The 22256-nt window shown below is 48.2% G+C and overlaps 3 protein-coding genes, 1 long non-coding RNA gene and 2 other non-coding genes across 6 annotated transcripts; all 6 read left to right on the top strand.

Annotated features, from left to right (window-relative positions):
- The first annotated feature begins 637 nt into the window (after positions 1-637).
- LOC123085195 (outer envelope pore protein 16, chloroplastic-like) lies at positions 638-8255 on the top strand. The gene is made up of 6 exons (XM_044506801.1): positions 638-820; positions 897-948; positions 1479-1510; positions 2164-2197; positions 2331-2398; positions 7919-8255. Exons 1-6 carry the CDS (start codon positions 713-715, stop codon positions 8057-8059), a joined length of 435 nt encoding a protein of 144 aa, XP_044362736.1. The 5' UTR covers positions 638-712; the 3' UTR covers positions 8060-8255.
- On the top strand, positions 4149-4835 carry LOC123085203 (uncharacterized). Its single transcript, XR_006439599.1, has 2 exons — positions 4149-4316; positions 4544-4835. It is a non-coding gene; the product is annotated as an uncharacterized lncRNA (long non-coding RNA).
- A 150-nt stretch (positions 8256-8405) lies between the features above and the next one.
- Positions 8406-8481, top strand: TRNAR-ACG (transfer RNA arginine (anticodon ACG)). The gene has a single exon. It is a non-coding gene; the product is annotated as a tRNA-Arg (tRNA).
- Positions 8482-13927: 5446 nt separating this feature from the next.
- LOC123104593 (outer envelope pore protein 16, chloroplastic) lies at positions 13928-15937 on the top strand. Its single transcript, XM_044526468.1, has 6 exons — positions 13928-14196; positions 14272-14323; positions 14607-14638; positions 15013-15046; positions 15174-15241; positions 15617-15937. The coding sequence occupies exons 1-6, from the start codon at positions 13966-13968 to the stop codon at positions 15755-15757; spliced, it is 558 nt and encodes a 185-aa protein (XP_044382403.1). The 5' UTR covers positions 13928-13965; the 3' UTR covers positions 15758-15937.
- A 154-nt stretch (positions 15938-16091) lies between these two features.
- On the top strand, positions 16092-16164 carry TRNAR-ACG (transfer RNA arginine (anticodon ACG)). Its single transcript has one exon. It is a non-coding gene; the product is annotated as a tRNA-Arg (tRNA).
- Positions 16165-20051: 3887 nt separating this feature from the next.
- LOC123104584 (metallothionein-like protein 2C) lies at positions 20052-20921 on the top strand. Its single transcript, XM_044526461.1, has 3 exons — positions 20052-20275; positions 20371-20445; positions 20576-20921. Exons 1-3 carry the CDS (start codon positions 20211-20213, stop codon positions 20679-20681), a joined length of 246 nt encoding a protein of 81 aa, XP_044382396.1. The 5' UTR covers positions 20052-20210; the 3' UTR covers positions 20682-20921.
- Positions 20922-22256: the final 1335 nt, after the last annotated feature.

Below are 22256 nucleotides of genomic sequence, written 5' to 3'. Positions count from 1 at the left end.
AATAAATATAAGAGCTGACTGAGAGAGCTTTGAGAAGTTGTTGACCCGGTTAAAATTGGGCGACCGGATTTTAATTAAAGACCTCAATTGAATGTAAGCTCTTTAAAACTAAGAAGGTTACTGTTATAGAGGATTATGTGATTTAACTTAATTCATCCTGCCATCAACTTTAAAATCGGAAAAGATAACGTTTGTCTAGTGTGTTCAGCTTAACTTTTTTTACACCTCAAAAATGGCAGCCAAAGATGAGATAGATATCCTTTCAATTGACAAATCCAGTGTCAGCAACACATGGAAACCAGATTTGGCGGAGCAAAATCATCCTGGAAAAAAGAATTCGTTCCATTTCATTTCCGAATTGAAATGGAAACAAAGGGTGCCATTTCTTCTTCTTGTTTTGGATAACTAGCTCTGGGGAGGCAAGCAAGTCGGCAGGGCATCCTGCACCGTGCATCCATGGCCGGATCCCACGGGGACGCTTTTGTTTCCGCCCGTGGACGCGTGGCCATGGCGCGAATCCCCACAACGGAGTAGGGTCCAAGGCTGCCGTGGCTTCGCAGCCACTGCTTCCCTTTCCTCCTCCCTCTATACATACATATCCTACTGCGCATATCTCACTACTGTATTCTACTCCATCTTCTTGCTCTGCACTGCTCCCAGCTGGTCAGTCAGCCACACGGGACGAGAGAGATCGGCGAAGAAGGAAGCAAGTATGCCTAGCGCGGGGCTGTCGGCGGGGTCGAACAAGGTGGACGTGGCCATCGACCTCGGCAACCCGCTCCTCAACCGCACCGTCGACGGCTTCCTCAAGATCGGCGCCGTACGCGCCCTCTCCCTCCCCCAATGTCTGTACTATGTTGCAATGTGGCTGACTCTGATCCAATGTATGCGCGCAGGTCGGCGCCTGCAGGGTGGTCGCCGACGACGCCTTCGACTGCATCCACAGGGGTAATTAACCAACCACGCATCCCGCCCGTCTCTCCTACTCTAGCTAGCATAGAAACGGTGTTGCTAGCCACAAGATCTGGATTTATTTCTGTGGATGTTTGTTAAGTTTTTTTTTTCAATTGAATTGGTTTGTTAAGTTAACTCATCAACTGATTCTCACTCTCTGGAAAAAAAAACTCATCAACTGACGGAACCGTTCCTGGAAATAGATAAAAAGGGGATTTCCTTTTCTGGATGAAGAAGCAGAGCAGCTTAGGTTCAGAGCGTGCCATATTTCAGTTAACACCTAGCCATATTCAGTTGTTCATCAAGTACCAGCAGCTAGCTGTGTCTCATGAAAACGCGCAGAGTGGCTTAGATTCAGAACCGCGCAGATCTCGGTTAGATCCTGGCCAGATGCTGTCTGTTGTTGTTATCCAGTGTTATAGAGCACTATTTTTCACTCGCGTACAGTAGGGCATACTCTACATCAGTTTGTGTTGGCGCTGTGCAGACAAATGTGACACCAACTTATCTTCATCTCTTTGCAGGGGATATCTCGAAGCGCCAGCTTGAAGAGACGGTAAGCATCAGTTTCCGCCGCGCTTGGTTTTGTCTCACTTAGTCTTTTAAACACCCCTGGCTTGACGCCATCGCTGTCGTGTGATTAGAGGGCATTATGTTGCACCATTTCCCCTGAGTTTGGCTACCGTCTGAGTGTCAAACAACTAGATGTTCCGCTCGTTGTTCAGCAAATCGTTAACTGATAACTGCCCTGTCGGGTGGCGAGTAGGGGATTAATAGGTGAATCAGCCTGCTAACCGGCCGATTAATCTGTTAATTCGCTACTCGGTCGCCCTTTGAGCAGGGATTACTTGGCTATTTAACTAATTAATCAGCCAATTTTTTAAACATCTGCTCCACTAGTAGTGTACTGACAGGCAGATGATATATTCTAAGCTGGAGCTAACTAAATGTTCAGTACTTCAGGCTATTTCAATAGCAGTGCCTAGTTTCGAGCAAACTCTCGTAGAATAATGTTTAAGTTTTTTTCTTTTTGAGCAAAGGATAATGTTTAAGGGCATTGAGGAAAAATAGCTTAACTGAAAGTCTAAGCCTTATTTCTGTGGATTAGTGAAAATTCTGTGGCCTTATTTCTGCACCTGCGTTATTAAGGTTCAGGCAACTATCTATCATCTGTGGTCCACTGATGTGGTATTCTGGTTTTCTATGCAGCTGAAGAAAATGTGCAAGGAGGGTGCATATTGGGGTAACTAAGTAGAAGAACATTTCTCTACATATTGTCTTATTTGGCTCGATAAATGTGTTAACATGAATCGTTCATCCGTTCTTCTAATTCTCGCTGACAGATTCAGATGCTTTTTTGTGTGACTAATCTGCAGGTGCTGTTGCTGGGGTGTATGTAGGCATGGAGTATGGGGTGGAAAGGGTCCGTGGTGACCGTGACTGGGTAATGATTCTCTGAAAATGAATCTTTCATGTTTCTTGCACTTAACTGAACCTTATGTGGAGGAAAAATCTGCCTACTTAACAATCCCACATCTTTATTTTGTTGAGTAAGATCTTGAGCTAATTACTTAATTAGTGTATAAGAGAAGATTCAATCAGATCCATGGCATCTCATAAATCATGATGACAACTTTAACTTCTGCCTCCACACCGTGTCAAAAACGCTCTTATATTATGGGACGGAGGAAGCATTTGCTGTTGGAAGACTGGCACGACCGACACTGGGCCACGCTCGTCAGGAGGCCAACGCCATCGCGCGAGTCTCTCGGGGGACACGGGGCCCACGCGTGCATGCACGCCCACGCCTCCATGCACGACGTGATCCCTTCCGGCTCTCCCGTTTCTGTTGTAACTGATCTATCGATGTGTAAAGCCTGTGTATTTAAGTGTACTCTGTATCAATGAATGAATATAGACAGATTTCACTCGTCTAACTTGGTATCAGAGGTCGTTCGTTCCTCCCTCCGCTTCCGCCATGAGCTTCCGGCGCCCGCTCCGCCGCACCCGCTCCTTCGGGGACGCCGACACACCCTTCATCCTCCCTCCCGTCGCCCCCGGCCCCGAGCCCGCCGCACCGGCTGCTGACGCCGCCTCCGTGCCGCCTCCTGCAGTCGCGCCGGTGCCCGTCTCCCCCAACGCGCGCCTCCTTCGTCGCGCTGGCGCCGCACCTGCGGTGCCCCCTCTCCGCGCCGTCCGCCCTCACGTCGGCGCCCTGGCGCTCGCGCCCCCGCCAGCCCAGGTTCCCATGATCCCTGCCCCATCCATGCACCACGTTAACATCGCCTCTTTCATCCCATTCAAGCTTAGCCTCGACGCCAACAATTATTCGAAGTGGCGCCACCTGTTCTGGTTCGTCCTCTGCAAGTATCACGTCGAGGAGCACGTTCTCGAGGACGCCGATCTGCTCCATGAGGACGCGGTTTGGCGCAATGACGACATCACGATCGCTCTTTGGATATATGCGACTATATCCGATGAGCTCTACGACGTAATCCAATCCCCCGAGAGCACGACGTTCCATCTCTAGCAACAGCTGGAGGTCTTCTTCCGCGACAACGCCGCCGGCCGCGCCGTCCACATCGGCGCCGAGTTCCGGGCGACGGTCCAAGGCGACATGACGGTGGCGCAGTATTGCCGCCGCCTCCAGCAGCTCGCCAACGCCATGGCCGACGTGGGTGAGCCGGTCACCGACCGGTCGCTCACACTCCAGCTCGTCCGTGGCTTGAGCAGGCGCTTCCACGTCATGGCCACCTTGTTGCCGATGCAGCAGCCGTTCCCGACGTTCGTCCAGGCTCGGTCGCGCCTCCTCTTGGAGGAAATCGGCATCGCTAAGCGCGAGCGCGCCGAGGGGGCGTCCGCCCTCGCCATCGGCCACGGGGGTGGCTCCTCGTCTGGCGGCTCCTCCTCCACGGATCGCCGCTCGCCACCGTCGCCTTAGGACAAGGGGAAGAGCCCCGCCGCCGGTAGCCCCTCCGGAGACCGTCAGCGCGGCGGGCGCGGGCGTGGCCGCGGCCGTGGTCGCGGCGCTCCCGGCGCCTCCTCGAGCTCCAACACGGGGCGCGGCGCTAGCGGGCAGCCCCAGCCCTGGATGGGGTACTTCGCACCGTGGGGCTCGCCCGCTCCGACCCCGCAGCAGTGGCGTTCGCCGTGGGTGCCGCCCAACTCGGCGGGTGTTCTCGGGCCATGCCCGGGGGCCCAGCACCAGGCCTACCCCGTCGCCGCCGGGCCTCCCCCTGCCGCGCCCTGGGATCCGCAGGCTATGACGCACGCCTTCGCCAACCTCCAGATGCAGCCGCCGCCGACCAGCAACGAGTGGTACATGGATACGGGTGCAACTTCCCACGTCGCCAGCTCCTCCGGTAACCTCACCAAGCCTTCCTCTTCTCCGTATTATCCCTCTAGTATTACTGTTGGTAATGGTTCGTCCATCCCTGTAGTTGCTGCCGGTTCCACCTCCCTCCCTCCTTTCCAATTAAACCACATCCTCATCTCTCCAACTATTGTTAAAAACCTTATATCTGTGCGTCGATTTACTCGTGATAATTGGTGTATTGTCTCTTTTGACCCCTTTGGCTTCTCTGTGAAGGACATGGCAACGGGGAAACTCATCATGAGGTCCAGTAGCTCCGGAGATCTTTACCCTTTCTTGCACAATAATGGCGGCTCCATGGCACTCTCCGTTTTGAGCTCCGGCGAACTATGGCACTTGCGGCTGGGCCATCCTAGCCATGTTTCCCTTTCTGCTTTAATGAACAACTTTTTAGATTCATGTAATAAATCGCAAGGTTCTTCGGTGTGTGAATCTTGTAAAATAGGCAAACAACCTCGACTACCGTTTCCCCATTCCACTTCGTTTACTACAGAACCTTTTCAACTTATTCATTGCGACTTGTGGACCTCACCTGTTTGTAGTTTTTCCGGCTATCAATATTATCTTGTTGTGCTTGATGACTTTACTCACTACTCTTGGGTGTTTCCCTTACGCCACAAATCCGACACCGCTGCCACGCTCTTACGTTTCTTCTCCTATGTTAACACTCAATATAATCTCTCTATTAAATGTGTGCAGTGTGACAATGGCGGCGAGTTCCTCTCTCTCTCTCTACGTGACCACTTCTCTCGCCATGGCGTCGCCTTCCGCCTCTCCTGCCCACACACTTCACCTCAAAACGGCAAGGCCGAACGCCTTCTTCGCACCACTAACGATGTCCTCCGCACTCTTCTCATCCACGCACATATGCCGCCCGAGTATTGGGTCGAGGCACTCCACACCGCCAACCATCTTCTCAACCGGCGACCCTCATCAGCCATTAACCAGCACACACCCTACTACCTCCTCCACGGCGAACACCCCACGTACGACCATCTTCGCGTTTTCGGATGCCTTTGCTTTCCCAACCTCACCCACCTCGCGCCACACAAACTAGCCCCCCGATCCACTCCTTGCGTCCTACTCGGGTACCCCCTGGAGCACAAAGGCTACCGCTGCCTCGATCTACGCTCGCGTCGCGTTTATATTTCTCGCCACGTCACTTTTGACGAGAAGAAATTTCCCTTTGCTACACTTAGCACACCGCCGCCCACAGACCCTCCTGCCACACCAGATCCGCCGCCCCTTCTAGCCCACCCCGCAATCTTACCTACCTCGTACCCTCCGGGATCCCCACCGATCGGATCCGCTCAGGGCTTCGCGCCCAATCCGCGCGCTCCCGTTCCCCCAGATCGCGCGCCACACGCACCCGTCGCACCACCTGACCCGGCCCCGCCCAGTCCAGCCTCCCGTTCCCCCGCGCCTATCTCCCCCACGCATGCTGCGACCCCGCCGCCTACCCCACCCAGCCATGCAGCCATCCCGACGGCCTCTCCCATGCATGCGACCGGCTCGCCTCCTACCCCACCTCGCCATGCAACCAATCCCGGCGCCTCCACTGATTCCCCCTCCACGCCTCCTCAGCGCCCGCTGCCACCTCGAGCCGTCCCCGTCGTACCGCCACAAAACCTCCACCCCATGCGCACCAGAGGCAAGTCTGGTTATCTTTTGCCTAAGCAACACATCAGTCTCTCCATCACCACCGATATTAGCCCTCTCCCTTCTTCCTACCGAGCAGCTCTCAAGGATCCGAACTGGGCCGCTGCGATGCTAGAGGAGTATAATGCGTTGTTGCGGAATGACACTTGGTCGTTGGTTTCCCGTCCTGCAGGTGCGAACGTGGTGAGTGGCAAGTGGATCTTTCGCCACAAGTTCAACCCCGACGGCTCGTTGGCTCGGTACAAGGCGCGGTGGGTGCTCCGCGGCTTCACTCAGCAGGCCGGCGTTGACTACGGTGAGACGTTCAGTCCCGTTGTCAAACCCGCCACGATCCGGGTCGTCCTCAGCCTCGCCGCCGGCAGCTCGTGGCCCATCCACCAGCTCGACGTCAAGAACGCCTTCCTTCACGGGCACCTCTCTGAGACCGTCTACAGCATGCAGCCCGCTGGCTTCATCGACTCCTCGCGACCTGGGGACGTGTGTCGTCTCAACCGGTCACTCTACGGGCTGAAGCAGGCGCCTCGGGCATGGTTTGCTCGGTTCACATCGTACCTGCTCTCTCTTGGGTTCCATGCTTGCAAGGCTGACTCCTCGCTCTTCTCCATCCACCGTGGTCGTGACACCGCATACCTCCTCCTTTATGTCGATGACATTATCCTCACCGCTAGCACACCTGCCTTCCTTCGCTCCATCATCAGCTCGCTGCATCGTGAGTTTGCCATGACCGACATGGGTCCCCTACACCACTTCCTGGGCATCAACGTCCACCATACCACCCACGGCCTTCACTTATCCCAGGAGCAGTACGCACTTGAGATCTTGGATCGTGCCGGCATGCTTAACTGCAAGCCCGTGTCCACTCCCGTTGACACCATGTCCAAGCTCTCTGCCACCGACGGTCCTGCCTTCCATGATCCATCTCTCTACCGGAGTCTGGCTGGGGCTCTCCAGTACCTCACCATCACGCGTCCTGACTTATCCTACGCTGTCCAGCAGTGTTGCCTGTTCATGCATGATCCCAGGGACAGTCACTTCCAGATGGTGAAGCGGATCCTCCGCTACGTGCGTGGTACTGTGCACCTCGGGTTGCACTTTCACCGCTCCGCCTCCAGCGACCTCACGGCGTACTCCGACGCGGATTGGGCGGGCTGCCCGGACACCCGCAAATCGACCTCGGGCTTTGCGGTCTTCCTCGGCACCAACCTCGTCAGCTGGTCGTCGAAGCGCCAGCACACGGTGTCTCGGTCCAGCGCCGAGGCCGAGTACAGGGGGATCGCCAACGCCGTCGCCGAGTCGTGCTGGCTTCGGCAACTCCTCGCCGAGCTCCGTCGCCCCCCGTCGCGCGCCACCATCGTCTACTGCGACAACGTCAGCGCCATGTACATGTCCGGCAACCCCGTGCAGCACCAACGCACCAAGCACATCGAGATGGATCTTCACTTCGTCCGCGAGCGCGTCTCTCTTGGCGAGGTGCGTGTCCTTCACGTGCCAACGACGTCGCAGTTCGCGGATATCTTCACCAAGGGATTACCTACCAGCGTCTTCGTTGACTTCCGGACCAGTCTCAACGTCGGTGAGCACCGCGCTTCGACTGCGGGGGGGTGTTGGAAGACTGGCACGACCGACACTGGGCCACGCTCGTCAGGAGGCCAACGCCATCGCGCGAGTCTCTCGGGAGACACGGCGCCCACGCGTGCATGCACGCCCACGCCTCCATGCACGACGTGATCCCTTCCGGCTCTCCTGTTTCTGTTGTAACTGATCTATCGATGTGTAAAGCCTGTGTATTTAAGTGTACTCTGTATCAATGAATGAATATAGACAGATTTCACTCGTCTAACTTTTGCATTCATAATCGATGATACCGTTGCATGTTTTGTGTCAGTCTTAGATTGTTTATTAATCCCTCTCTCTTTTCCGGTGCTCCCGCAGAAAAATGCGTTGCTAGGAGGCATTGCAACCGGTGCCCTGGTCTCTGCCGCGAGCAACAACAAAGGGAACAAGATCGCCCAGGACGCCATCACCGGAGGCGCCATCGCGACCGCCGTCGAGTTCATCAACTACCTCACCTAGCTGTGAGGCCATCCATATTCGCAGCTATGTTTTTATCGGACAAGACTGAATAAGAACTTCTTGACTGAAGCCAAGCCATCACCCTCTGTGTTAATAATTGGAGCCGTTTCCTCCAATGTTCTTCCATTTTCTGTTGCCTGCGTTCTCATGTCCATGTTCTGAATAATTTATTCTCCTTCGTGGTTTGCATCCTTCAGTTATGGCATCCTTTGTGCTGGCCTAGTTTGGTACCATAGTTCTTTCAAAATCGTGGCAGGAATGACACAAATGCCCTCACTAGCCGCACAGTGATTCCGCTCACGGGTGTCTAATTAAGCAAGCTCAACGCTCCATCCATACATTCAAGGGCTCCGTGGCCCAATGGATAAGGCGCTGGTCTACGAAACCAGAGATTCTGGGTTCGATCCCCAGCGGCGGAGTCGCTTCTTTTTTGTGTACTCCTCCTTCCTTCCCAGATAGTGCTATTATTTTTCTTCAGAAATGTTTATGTCCTCATTACCGTTTAAGCAAACTTGTTTAGTCGTCCTTTTCAAACTATGTTTTGAAACTCAATGATAAATGGCAATGTTAAATTTTGCTTGCTTTGTGCTTCCTCTGTCTGGAATTACTCGTCGCCTAAACGGATATCTAGCAATTCGGGACGTAGGGAGTATTTGTATTATTTTTGTTCCGAAATGGTTATGTCCTCATTACCGTAGATATTATGAACAGCCCGAAACTAAATGATAAATTGTAATGCTAAGCTTTGCAACTTATTTAACTCTAAAAGTGTAAGCTAACAATTACCCCTGTTACGTGGTCAAAGTATACACATTCGACCTTTGTTTAGTACTTCCTTCATTTGTACTTACCCCTGTTAAGATTATAGAAAACAAAATTGATCCTTTGTTTAGATGAGATGGTCCTATCTCTAATAGAAACTTTTGTGTACTCCTCCTTCCTTCCCAGATAGTGCTATTATTTTTCTTCAGAAATGTTTATGTCCTCATTACCGTTTAAGCAAACTTGTTTAGTCGTCCTTTTCAAACTATGTTTTGAAACTCAATGATAAATGGCAATGTTAAATTTTGCTTGCTTTGTGCTTCCTCTGTCTGGAATTACTCGTCGCCTAAACGGATATCTAGCAATTCGGGACGTAGGGAGTATTTGTATTATTTTTGTTCCGAAATGGTTATGTCCTCATTACCGTAGATATTATGAACAGCCCGAAACTAAATGATAAATTGTAATGCTAAGCTTTGCAACTTATTTAACTCTAAAAGTGTAAGCTAACAATTACCCCTGTTACGTGGTCAAAGTATACACATTCGACCTTTGTTTAGTACTTCCTTCATTTGTACTTACCCCTGTTAAGATTATAGAAAACAAAATTGATCCTTTGTTTAGATGAGATGGTCCTATCTCTAATAGAAACTTTTGTGTACTCCTCCTTCCTTCCCAGATAGTGCTATTATTTTTCTTCAGAAATGTTTATGTCCTCATTACCGTTTAAGCAAACTTGTTTAGTCGTCCTTTTCAAACTATGTTTTGAAACTCAATGATAAATGGCAATGTTAAATTTTGCTTGCTTTGTGCTTCCTCTGTCTGGAATTACTCGTCGCCTAAACGGATATCTAGCAATTCGGGACGTAGGGAGTATTTGTATTATTTTTGTTCCGAAATGGTTATGTCCTCATTACCGTAGATATTATGAACAGCCCGAAACTAAATGATAAATTGTAATGCTAAGCTTTGCAACTTATTTAACTCTAAAAGTGTAAGCTAACAATTACCCCTGTTACGTGGTCAAAGTATACACATTCGACCTTTGTTTAGTACTTCCTTCATTTGTACTTACCCCTGTTAAGATTATAGAAAACAAAATTGATCCTTTGTTTAGATGAGATGGTCCTATCTCTAATAGAAACTTTTGTGTACTCCTCCTTCCTTCCCAGATAGTGCTATTATTTTTCTTCAGAAATGTTTATGTCCTCATTACCGTTTAAGCAAACTTGTTTAGTCGTCCTTTTCAAACTATGTTTTGAAACTCAATGATAAATGGCAATGTTAAATTTTGCTTGCTTTGTGCTTCCTCTGTCTGGAATTACTCGTCGCCTAAACGGATATCTAGCAATTCGGGACGTAGGGAGTATTTGTATTATTTTTGTTCCGAAATGGTTATGTCCTCATTACCGTAGATATTATGAACAGCCCGAAACTAAATGATAAATTGTAATGCTAAGCTTTGCAACTTATTTAACTCTAAAAGTGTAAGCTAACAATTACCCCTGTTACGTGGTCAAAGTATACACATTCGACCTTTGTTTAGTACTTCCTTCATTTGTACTTACCCCTGTTAAGATTATAGAAAACAAAATTGATCCTTTGTTTAGATGAGATGGTCCTATCTCTAATAGAAACTTTTGTGTACTCCTCCTTCCTTCCCAGATAGTGCTATTATTTTTCTTCAGAAATGTTTATGTCCTCATTACCGTTTAAGCAAACTTGTTTAGTCGTCCTTTTCAAACTATGTTTTGAAACTCAATGATAAATGGCAATGTTAAATTTTGCTTGCTTTGTGCTTCCTCTGTCTGGAATTACTCGTCGCCTAAACGGATATCTAGCAATTCGGGACGTAGGGAGTATTTGTATTATTTTTGTTCCGAAATGGTTATGTCCTCATTACCGTAGATATTATGAACAGCCCGAAACTAAATGATAAATTGTAATGCTAAGCTTTGCAACTTATTTAACTCTAAAAGTGTAAGCTAACAATTACCCCTGTTACGTGGTCAAAGTATACACATTCGACCTTTGTTTAGTACTTCCTTCATTTGTACTTACCCCTGTTAAGATTATAGAAAACAAAATTGATCCTTTGTTTAGATGAGATGGTCCTATCTCTAATAGAAACTTTTGTGTACTCCTCCTTCCTTCCCAGATAGTGCTATTATTTTTCTTCAGAAATGTTTATGTCCTCATTACCGTTTAAGCAAACTTGTTTAGTCGTCCTTTTCAAACTATGTTTTGAAACTCAATGATAAATGGCAATGTTAAATTTTGCTTGCTTTGTGCTTCCTCTGTCTGGAATTACTCGTCGCCTAAACGGATATCTAGCAATTCGGGACGTAGGGAGTATTTGTATTATTTTTGTTCCGAAATGGTTATGTCCTCATTACCGTAGATATTATGAACAGCCCGAAACTAAATGATAAATTGTAATGCTAAGCTTTGCAACTTATTTAACTCTAAAAGTGTAAGCTAACAATTACCCCTGTTACGTGGTCAAAGTATACACATTCGACCTTTGTTTAGTACTTCCTTCATTTGTACTTACCCCTGTTAAGATTATAGAAAACAAAATTGATCCTTTGTTTAGATGAGATGGTCCTATCTCTAATAGAAACTTTACCTGATCCAATAATCAGATTGATCCTTTTTTTGCTGTCATTGATAGAACTAGGATGCACATTCCCCTCTTTCTTCACTTGTACTCCCTCCTTCCCGTAATGTAACGTCCTAACGTCTTACATTATGGGACGGAGAGAGTAACCTTTTCAAGGGTGGGCCGTGGGCAGTGATCATACTCCCCTGATGTTTGATACCGGGGCTAGAAAGATCAATAGCCCTAAAATGTTTAGGTTTGAGAAATGACGGTTATCTCAACCTGGTTTTGTTCAATTAGTTCATGATATGTGTGGACTTCTGTCTCTGACACTACCTCTTCTGTTGATAATTCACAATGCAGAACTAGGGTTCTTAGGAAGGAAATTAAAGGTTGCAGTATAAATATTGAGGCTACCATTAAGAAGAAAAAGAAGGCCCTCCTTCTGGAGTTTAATATGTTAGATGTCCTTCTGAATCTAGCCCACTTTCTACTACAGACTATGAAAGAATGAAAGATATTAAGACTGGATTAAGTAAGATTTGGAAAAAAGAGAGGAGTGCCTTATGGCAGATATCCAAAGATAGAAAAATTCTTGAGGGAGATCGTAATAATGCCTACTCTCGTTCTTTGGCTAATCATAGACACCGTAAAAACCACCTCTCAGAATTGAATGGACCTCAGGGTCTGTTACCTCTACTTCTGACATGCTTAATGTTGCAACTACTTTTCGTAAAGACCTTTTCTCTTTAGAACCAAAACCTGATATCCATATGGATTCTGCTTTCTGCAATGAGAATGATTTAATGACTATGGAAGACAATGCCTTACGGGGAAAACCCTTTTCTGAGGAAGAAATAAAGACTGTCATTATGAGTTCTTATGCAAGTGGTGCTCCTGGACCTGATGGCCTCTTTATTTTATCAAACTTTCTAGGACTTGATCAAAGATTATTTTATGTGGTTGGTGAGGGATTTTGAAGCTGGTACCTTAGATTTTTAACGTTTAGATTTTGCTATTATTACTTTAGTCCCTAAAGTTCCCAATGCCAAAGATATGAAAAACTCCGGACCTATTAGTCTAAGTTATTACTTTAGTCCTTAAAATTGTCTCTAAAGCTATGACCACTAGAGTCTCTCCTATTTTGTGACAGATTGATATCTCGTAACCAGATTGTTTTTATCAATGGTAGATTCATTTTAGAAAGTGTGGTCAAGGTGCATGAAGTGATTCATGAGATTCACATGACTGACACCAATGGTCTGGTCCTGAAACTAGACTGTCACAAAGCCTATGATAAAGTGAGTTGGGATTTCCTCGTGGAAATGCTCACTTCTAGAGCCTTTGGGGAAAATGGATTAATTGGATTTGTAGTTCTCCGCATCAAAGCTCATTTTTGTGCTAGGATTAATGACACCAATGGACCCCACTTTGCAGGGGGGAAGGGGTTGAACAAGGCGACCCTCTTTCTCCATTGCTTTTTAATTGGGTGGATGATGTATTTTCTAAAATGCTTGCTAAAGCTATGAATCAAAAATTGATAGCTAGTCTTCTACCGCATGTGGTCCCTTGGTGGTGGTGTCAGCCTTCAATATGTTGATGACACCATTCTTTTCTTAGAGGCTTCTGCTGAATATGCTAGAAATTTGAAATGGATCCTTGCTTGTTTTGAAAAACCTTCTGGATTAAAGATTAACATCCATAAGGGTGACCTCCACATCATACATGTGGATGAAGAGATGTCAAAATGCTTTGCTCAGATTTTCTGCTGTCACATAGGGGATTTTCCCTACCCGGGGGTCCCTCTTCATTACAAGAAAACCGAGGAGGGAAAATCTGCGACCTATTGTTGATAGGATTATTAAAAACATTGTTGGACGGTTTGGTAGGAATTTATCCTATAGGGTAGGAATTTATCCTATAAGCTTGTCGGCCGTTCGCCCTCCGCAGTACCAGTCGTCGAGCTATTCCATAACATTAGAGATGCCCGGTTTTCATCCACTGCGGCAGCATGCTCAGACCCGGTTCTCCACATCGCGCGGACGGTAGCGTGATCGTGCCGGCCATCCCCGACGCCATGTCTGTCATCAACGTCAACGCCATGCCTGGGTACAGTGGCTCTGGCTAGTCATCCAATGAGACGCAAAGGAAGCAGTCCCGACCGATTCCTACGGCCAACCTTCCCAGCACCCGCAACCCGTTCGACGAAATGCCACTCCCGACGCCGGCGGCCGACGACCCTGACTACAAATGACGCATCCGCGCGTTGGGTGCACGGTCAACGCATCGAGGAAAACGGCCGGACGCCGCCCCATAGCCCTACCAAACGGACAAAATCCGGACAAAACTTGCTTGGTGGAGCAAAAGGTTCTTTGATGAGAGGGAAAGTGATTGGAAGAAACTTGTACGTTTTAATTTCTTTATTATTAGTGGTTCCGATGTTTTAAACATGTTGTTAACAAACCTAGTTTGCTTTGGGCCAAACCTGGTTCTCCGTTCTGGAAAAGCATTGTATCTGTGTGCAACAGTTTCCTACAAATGGATGGGTCCCTCGAATGGGGATAACGTGGCCTATCTATCTTCTTGCTCTGTATCTGTGTGCCGAGTGCTAGACGAGAGAGAGAGAGGGGGAGGGAGGGAGGTCGGCCGAGAAGGTTCAGGAAGGATGCCTCGCGCGGGGTTGTCGGCGGGGTCGAACAAGTTGGACATCGCCATCGACCTCGGGAACCCGCTCCTCAACCGCACCGTCGACGGCTTCCTCAAGATCGGCGCCGTACGCTCCCTCATCTTTCATCCAATGTCTGTATATTGCAATGTGTCTGATCCGGCGATTGGATAATGTGCGCAGGTCGGCGCCTGCAGGGTGGCCGCCGAGGACGCCTTCGACTGCCTCCAAAGTGGTAACCACGCATCCCGTCTCTGATTTCTTCCGCCCCACAGATTCGGCCGGTTTCTTTCCTTTTGCGCTCAGAAAATCGCCTAGCTTGGGCGACGGTGTAGGGTAACTGATAGATCCATTCCCTGAGAAAATTAAGGATTTTTTTCTTCTTTTCTGAATGATGAAGGTAGAAACGCCCAGATTTTAGTTTGAAGGTAGAAACAGCATACAGTGGGACATACATCAGTTTTTGTTGGTGCTGTGCAGACAAATGTGACATCAAATTATTTTCTTTTGCTTTTCAGGGAGTGTCTCGAAGCGCAATCTTGAGCAGACAGTAAGTGCTGGTTTCCACTGCGTTTGTTTTTTCTCTCACTTAACTTAATTGTCCCGAGTCTTGCCACTATCAGTATTACAATAGTATAATAGTAGTGGCCTAATAGGCAGATGATATATTCAACTGTGCAACTGACTAAATGTTCAACAGTTCAGACTTGTTCAATAGGGGTGCCTTGAACATACCCTCGTATGATAAATGGAGAAAAAAACAGCTGAACTAAAAGTCTAAGGCCTTGAACCACTACTTTGCATAATTGCTCTCTACTTGTGGATTAGTGAAAAGTCAGTGGCCTTGTTTCTGCACTTGCGTCAAGGTAACTATCTATCTGTCATCTACAGTGTACTAATATGGTATTCTGGTCTTTTATGCAGCTGAAGAAAATGTGCAAGGAGGGCGCATATTGGGGTAACTAAGTAGAAGAACATTTCTTTATTGTTTTATTTGGCTCATAAGAATGCATTGGTGTCAATCGCTCATCCGTTTCTTCTTATGTTCGCTGACGCATTCTGGTGCTTCTTCTGTTAATCTGCAGGTGCTGTTGCTGGAGTGTATGTAGGCATGGAGTATGGAGTGGAAAGGGTCCGTGGTCAGTATGACTGGGTAATGATTCTCTGAAAATGGATCTTTCATGTTTCCTGCACTTAACTGAACCTAAGGTGGAGGAATATCTATCTGCATGACTGCCTCTGCCCATTTGACAATGGAGATCCTTTCTTCAGTTTGACTAAGATTCTTTGCTAATTAGTGCACGAGAAGAATCAATCCGATTCATTGCATCTCATAAATCATGATGCTAGTTTTCACTTGTGTGTCCACACCCTGTCCTAAGATTATGTAACTCTAATATTGTGCTAGCAGGTTAGGTATCTTAACCATAAAAATATTATCTATTTTATGATCAATATTGTTGTTGGCATGTTTGCAGTCAGTCTTGAGAGTATTTAGTCATCTCTCTCTTTTCTGGTACCCCCGTAGAAAAATGCGTTGATTGGAGGCATCACAAGCGGCGCCCTGATCTCTGCTGTGAGCAACAACAAAGGGAACAAGATTGCCCAGGATGCCATCACCGGAGGTGCGATTGCGACCGCCGTCGAGTTCATCAACTACCTCACCTAGCTGTGTGACCATATGCATGGCAATGTTTTTTTTATCAGCAAGACGAATAAGAACTTCTTGACTGAAGCCATCCGCCCTCTGTTTAATAATTGGAGCCGTTCCCTCCAATGTTCTTCCCTTTTCCTTCATGTCCATGTTCTGAACAATTTATTTATTTTCCTGAGTGGTTTGCATCCTTCAGTTATGACATCCTTTGTGCTGGCCTAGTTTGGTACTAGCATAGTTTTTTTCAAAACCGTGGTAGGAATGACACAAATGTGCTCGCTACTCGCACAGTGATTTCGGTCAGCTGTATGTAATTAAGTAGGATCAACGTTCAACTTAATCACACAACGACTCCGTGGCCCAATGGATAAGGCGCTGGTCTACGAAACCAGAGATTCTGGGTTCGATCCCCAGCGGAGTCGCTTCTTTTTTTGTCTTTATTATTTTTGGTCAGAAAATGTGAAGTAACAAAGTATAGATATTAAACATTTCTTTTGTATTTTTGGCTACAAATTAACCTTTTCTTTTCATACTATATAGAAGCTTCAATCCCCTGTGGAGTTTCTCTAAAGGGTTTTCTTGCTTGAAGGACTCACTACCGCAGACATTATAAACAACCCAAAAACCTTCAGGAGCTCACTACCGCAAACATTATGAACAACCCGAAACGAAAAGTTGAACAGACGGGATCAAATTTTGATGCCTATCTATCTCCAAACTATGACTGTTATGAAACTAAAAAACATAAATCCAACTTAGACATTTCGGTTTCCAAAGGATCTTAAATTGGAACTGTTTTTATGTTAATAGATGGCTAAAGAGTCTTTCTTAAGAGCCTTACTTATTTTGAGTGTCCAAACTTGTTGTAAGCGTAGTGAAGCAACAAAGGTACTATGGGGAACAAAAAATTTGGGTCATTTTGAGCAAGGTTGTTATTATTTTTTGAATGTTGGCAGGAGAGCTACCAAATGCATTGATTAGAAAGGGTATTACAAGAACACGCCAAAGACGGAATGCATCGCATAAAGACTAGTGCTAAAATGAAGAAAGAAAGGATAATACTCGGTTTATCAAGGAAAACCGGGCGAAAACCTAAACAACGCCTAGCTAGACTAGGCCTAAAGCTCCACAATACATACAAGACAGGTTCGCCAGGGTGCTACAGGTTCAGTTCAGAGGGCATCTCCAACACTAGCCCCTAAAACCGACACATTATCCGCCCATGTACCACGTCCCATGCCCGACGGCTGCCCCTAGGAACTCCATTGAGCACAACTCTATAAGAGGTTGTGGAAAGGAGCGTGGCAACCCAATCTATAAATTTGACAAGGAGTCATCTACACCACAAAAGGTTAAGCAAGTAGTCCTAGCGTATAGTGTCAAACACTTTCTTGAAATCCAATTTAATCAAAAGGGTTGGCTTCTTGCGGTTTTGCAATATGATCATAAAGTTCTTCACAAACATGAAGTTTTCATGGATGCTTCTTTTCTTGATGAAAGAACTTTGTGCAATGGCGACCAAAGGCCTCATGAAGGGAGCCAACCAGGTAGTCAAGAGTTTTTAGATGATTTTCATAATGGCATGGATTAAATTAATGGGTCTGTTGTCAGTGACCTCCTGGGCACCGCATTTCCTGGGGGAGAAACACAATGTTCGTCGAGCTGAGCCATTGGAAGTTAGAGGTTTTCCTATCAGAGAAAAGGCACACAATGACCATGATGTCCGGAGCGACAATGCCCCAATATGATTTGAAGAACAACCCGGTGAAGCCATCTGGACTGTGGGCCTTCCCACTATGCATGCTAGTCACATCCACCGCAACCTCCTTCTCCATTGATGCATCAATACCTGCAAAGGCGCAGCCTGGAAGGTCAATAGTTTGCCCAAAGAAAGTCCGTTTGGTCGCGCGGCGGCCGACCCAATGTGTTGGCAAAGTGGCTTCAGGTGATTTCGTCTTTCTCATCGTGCCCATTTCCCGCTCGTTGTTATGCTTATGGCGGTGAATGTTGTTTTCCCGCCGTCTTCCATTGACCTGCAAGTGGAAGAATCTAGTATTATGGTCGCCCTCTGTGAGATTTGTGAGTTTGGAGCATTGCTTTTTCCTTGTTCACTCAAGCACCGCGAGACTGATAGCCCTCCGCTTTAACATGTGTGTAATGTCAGCTTCATTCGGGTCAGGGTGTGGTTCTCCATGGCCATATCAAGGTGTGGGATCACCTAAGGGCCATGTGAAGATGGACCTTAAGTCAAGAACATACTTTCACTGTAAGATTTGAGTTGTCAAACCCATCCTTTGCAACTTATGGAACAAAATCTGACAAGGCTCAGAATGGGTGGACTCCTCGTTCCAAGACTTTTGGACAACATCTTTGAATCCTGGCATCTTGACCAAAATGTTCTCAAATTTTTATGAAGGTGGTCTCTTCGGTCCTCGGTCCGTGGCAAGCAAAAGCGGGCAGTGATCCGAAAGTGGGGAGGGGAGGGCATGAAGGGTGTGGCTGCTCAAGTGAATGTCCCAATGTTGGTTGCAGAAAATAAAAGTGTCCAACTTTCTCACTTGTCGGGTTGAGGCGTTCATTCGACCAAGTGAAACGTCTCTGTTCTTGTCCCGAGCTCCGTAGAACTAAAATGAGAAGTTGTTTGGAGGAAAGAAAAAGATCATCCTCATTCGCCACACTTTACTCCCCACTTCTATAATTTGCCTCTCTCATAGTGCCGGGACACTGCCTTTCAAATACTCCCTTCGTAACTTAACATGCGCTTTTTTGACATTTACAACATCTCTAAGAAGATCTTATAATAAGTTACGGTGGGAGTACCTAATATGGTGGATATTCTTTTGTGAGTATGTATAGTGTATTTTGGATAGAAGATCGAAGGAGGAGGGAACAGTTCGTCCTTGCCAGGGTACCCCAGGTTCAGAACGTGGTCCGATCTTCAGATGCCAAACTCCTTCCCCCAGCCAGCCCTGTAAACCTCATCAGGAACTTATCCAAACCGTTGCTTGCGCATCGGACGGCTGCCTTCCGTTCCGACAGAACAGAGGACGCAGAAACTGAACCCGGGAGACGCTAACTCTGTTCTTCAGCCTGAACATGCTCCGCTTCAGCTCTCTTCGCCGCTGCATACAGGAGATGGGACATGCAGCCTATATTTGTTTACAGAGGGAGTGTATAATAGACAGAAATGGCGCCAATAATTATGAATCGTGTGCTGCTGAGTCAGACCAAGCAAGGGGGCGAGATCATCTGCACAGTACGCGTTGGTGGTGGTGGCGATTCGCCTCGCCTCACACTGTTCCAAATATATCTACTCTACTCCACTACCACGGAGGAGCAGTTGCGTGATGCTCCATGGGCAATAATTGTACTAATAGTAGTACAGTTTCCTCCCCGCAAGCAACTTGAGACGATCGGCATTGGATTGGACAGTGCTCGCCCCCGTGAGCCGCCCTTCCTTTCTCTCACCTCTGCATCCGTCCAAGCTTTTTCTTTACCAGCAATGGCGCACGTACGTTTTGATTCCACCGGCAACCCCGGCGAGTGCTGCACGCATCCACTTGTCATATCAAAAATGAAATTTTCGGTACGAGCAAGTAGAGAGAGAGAGAGAGAGAGAGAGAGTAGGTAGCTTACGTTTTGCTCGAGAAGACATGCATGGTGGTAAAAGAAATTCCAGCTCACGATCGAAACCGTCGGCAGCGGTGAACCGAACGACAAAGACAGTAATTATCACCGCTGGCAGAACAAATGAGCGGCGGGGAAAGCAGACGCTGCTGCTGACAGATGTTGTCCGCCTCCGCCTGCGACGCTCTGGGCTGTAGAAACTGTTGGAAGTGAGTGACATGATCTGATGATGATGTAGACGACTAGGCTGGCCGCTGGCACAGTGAAGGCATTTGTGCGTGAGTGAATTGTTGGCGCTTCATTGAGTGAGCGGGCGGGCGAGCGAGCCTTCCTCTGTTTATTTAACCACTGTAACTCTGGCCAGCCCGTCAGTCGGTTGTTGCTTATCTCCAGCTCCATCATCTGATCCAAAACGCTACTACTCAGTGCGTGCCGCTCGTGCTACTGCTGTAGGGTGGCGATCATGGTGCGTGCATGTTACTGTGGCGTCGATAGAGTGCGTCTATTCCCACTTTATTTACCTACAGCTACAGTGATGGGATCAGAGGCGCGCGGGCGGGCAGAAAGGGAAGGCGCATGCGTGCCGCCGGCGTCTACTGCCGCTGCTACGACGTCGACGTCGACGTTGATGATGATTCCTCTTCCCGATTAAAGCTGGCGCGGTGGGGCACCGCGCGCTCCCCTCCATCCTTTGCCGCCCCCCGCCCCGCCTATTTATAGGCCCCCTCCTCGCCTTCTTCCTCCACACCCCAAGCACACCAGCCTCCTCACTCCTCACAGTCGCAGCATCCTCTCAGTCCTCACCTTCCTCCCCTCGCCACCACCCACCAAGGAAAGGAGGATGTCTTGCTGCGGCGGCAACTGCGGATGCGGCGCCGGCTGCAAGTGCGGCAACGGCTGCGGCGGGTAAACATCTTGAACCAAACTGGACGTGTGTGGGTGAATTAACGTTTCAGACTAGGTACTGACTCGCCGTTTGCATGTGTACCTGTGCAACGTAGGTGCAAGATGTTCCCCGACGTTGAGGCCACCGCCGGCGCCGCCGCCATGGTCATGCCCACCGCCTCCCACAAGGGGTACGTATCGTACGCGCTGACTGATTAATCAGCTCTTCTGTTTAACTGAGAACGTGCATGCATGGATCTCTGACTGACTGACTGACTGACTGGTGGTGGTGGATGGACCGACCTGGTTGTGATTGTGCAGGAGCTCCGGCGGGTTCGAGACGGCCGGCGGGGAGACCGGCGGCTGCGACTGCACCACCTGCAAGTGCGGCACGGCCTGCGGCTGCTCCTGCTGCAGCTGCAACTGAGCCGGCGCCCAGGAGGCCGGCCGGCGAGGCGAGCACGAGGATGAGGAGGACAACTGGACAAGCAACCACCACCACCACCACCACCATCACTAGCCGCTGCATGCGCCCGCCCGCGCGCGCGCTGAATAAAATAAAACCGTCGTGTGTTCCTTAACTCTGTACCTGTACGCCCGTGTTTTCCACCAGCAGTGTCCTTGCTCATGCCTCCAACTCTAATACATGGCGCCTCCTCTACGTTGATGTCTCTGCTCCTCCAAACGTTTGCATGTGCTAATAATTAATTAACGAGATCATGCACTGACTCACCCCCGGCCGGAAGAACAAAATGAACAGGGAAAACGAAAAAAAAGAAATGACAATCATGCGTGCGTGCGTGATGTGAATGTGATCACCTTTGGCCGGAGGAAGAAAATTAACAGGAGAAAGAAACAACTCTGAATGGTGAGAGAGGAGTCGCTTGATCTGCCTATCTATTTCTTCAGGAACTCTGACTGTCACCAACGAACGAACGGATCGCACGTACGCAGCAAAGAGAGATGGCGAGAGGATGCTGTGCCAAACAGTTTGTTGTGTGCAGTTGCGACGGCGGATGGATGATGATCATTCACGGTGGTGGGCAGGGCTGGCCTAGGTGCTAGGCGTGCATGCAGTGCGGTGAGCAGAGTACAAATTAGCTGAGTCAGTGACGATTGGGACAAGGACATGGGCACCGGGCACGGACGGTGGGGAGGGAGGGCGACGCCTCTCTAGCTAGCTAGCTAGCTACGCGGAGGTACGTACGTAGAGGTAGAGGTAGAGGACACATGCTGTGTCGCACTCACTCGCACGCCTACCCTACCTAACTCAAAGAACAGACAAAACACAAATCGGAAAGGTGACGCAGCTTTCTTTCCTAGGACGGGCGGTGCACTACTGCGGTAATACCAGCAATAAACCTTCAAAATTTTATGTTTAGAAGCCCAGCGGCAAGGGCGCAGCGGCGCTTCCTTGCAGACAGGTGTTTGACTCTGGTTGGGAGCGAATTTTCGCGATCTCATCCGGGTAGACTTCTTCTATAAAAATATGTCCTGGGTTGAATGTATTCGTGGCTTTCTTCTGGTGCTATTTGTTCGGCATCATGGGATGCCCGCCAACTACGAGGCGATTTCATCAATCTCAAAATCTATAGGATCGGTCTCTCTCTCTCCACTAGTGCAGAACCGAGCAATAGCACTGGTTCGTAAGGCCCTTTAGTGCCGGTTCCATAACCGGCACTAAAGTGTGGGCACTAAAGCCCCCCCCCCCCTTAGTACCGGTTCAGCACGAACCGGTGCTAAAGGGAAATCACGTGGCACGAGCCAGCTCCAGGGGCCTGGAACCCTTTAGTACCGGTTGGTCTTAGTACTGGTTGGTAAGACTAACCGGTACTATAAGGTTTGTTTTTTTTTTAGTTTTATGAATTCTTTTTCATTTAATTTTGTGTTTCCATTTTAATTCTTTTTCGTTTGCTGGTATTTTACGATACTACACATTGTAAACGTTATGCATATATATATATATATTATATGTATATGTATATATATATATATAATTTCT

Source organism: Triticum aestivum, chromosome 1B (assembly GCF_018294505.1).
Source record: "Triticum aestivum cultivar Chinese Spring chromosome 1B, IWGSC CS RefSeq v2.1, whole genome shotgun sequence".
Taxonomy (NCBI): Eukaryota; Viridiplantae; Streptophyta; class Magnoliopsida; order Poales; family Poaceae; genus Triticum; species Triticum aestivum.
This window is presented reverse-complemented; position numbering and strand designations above follow the sequence as displayed.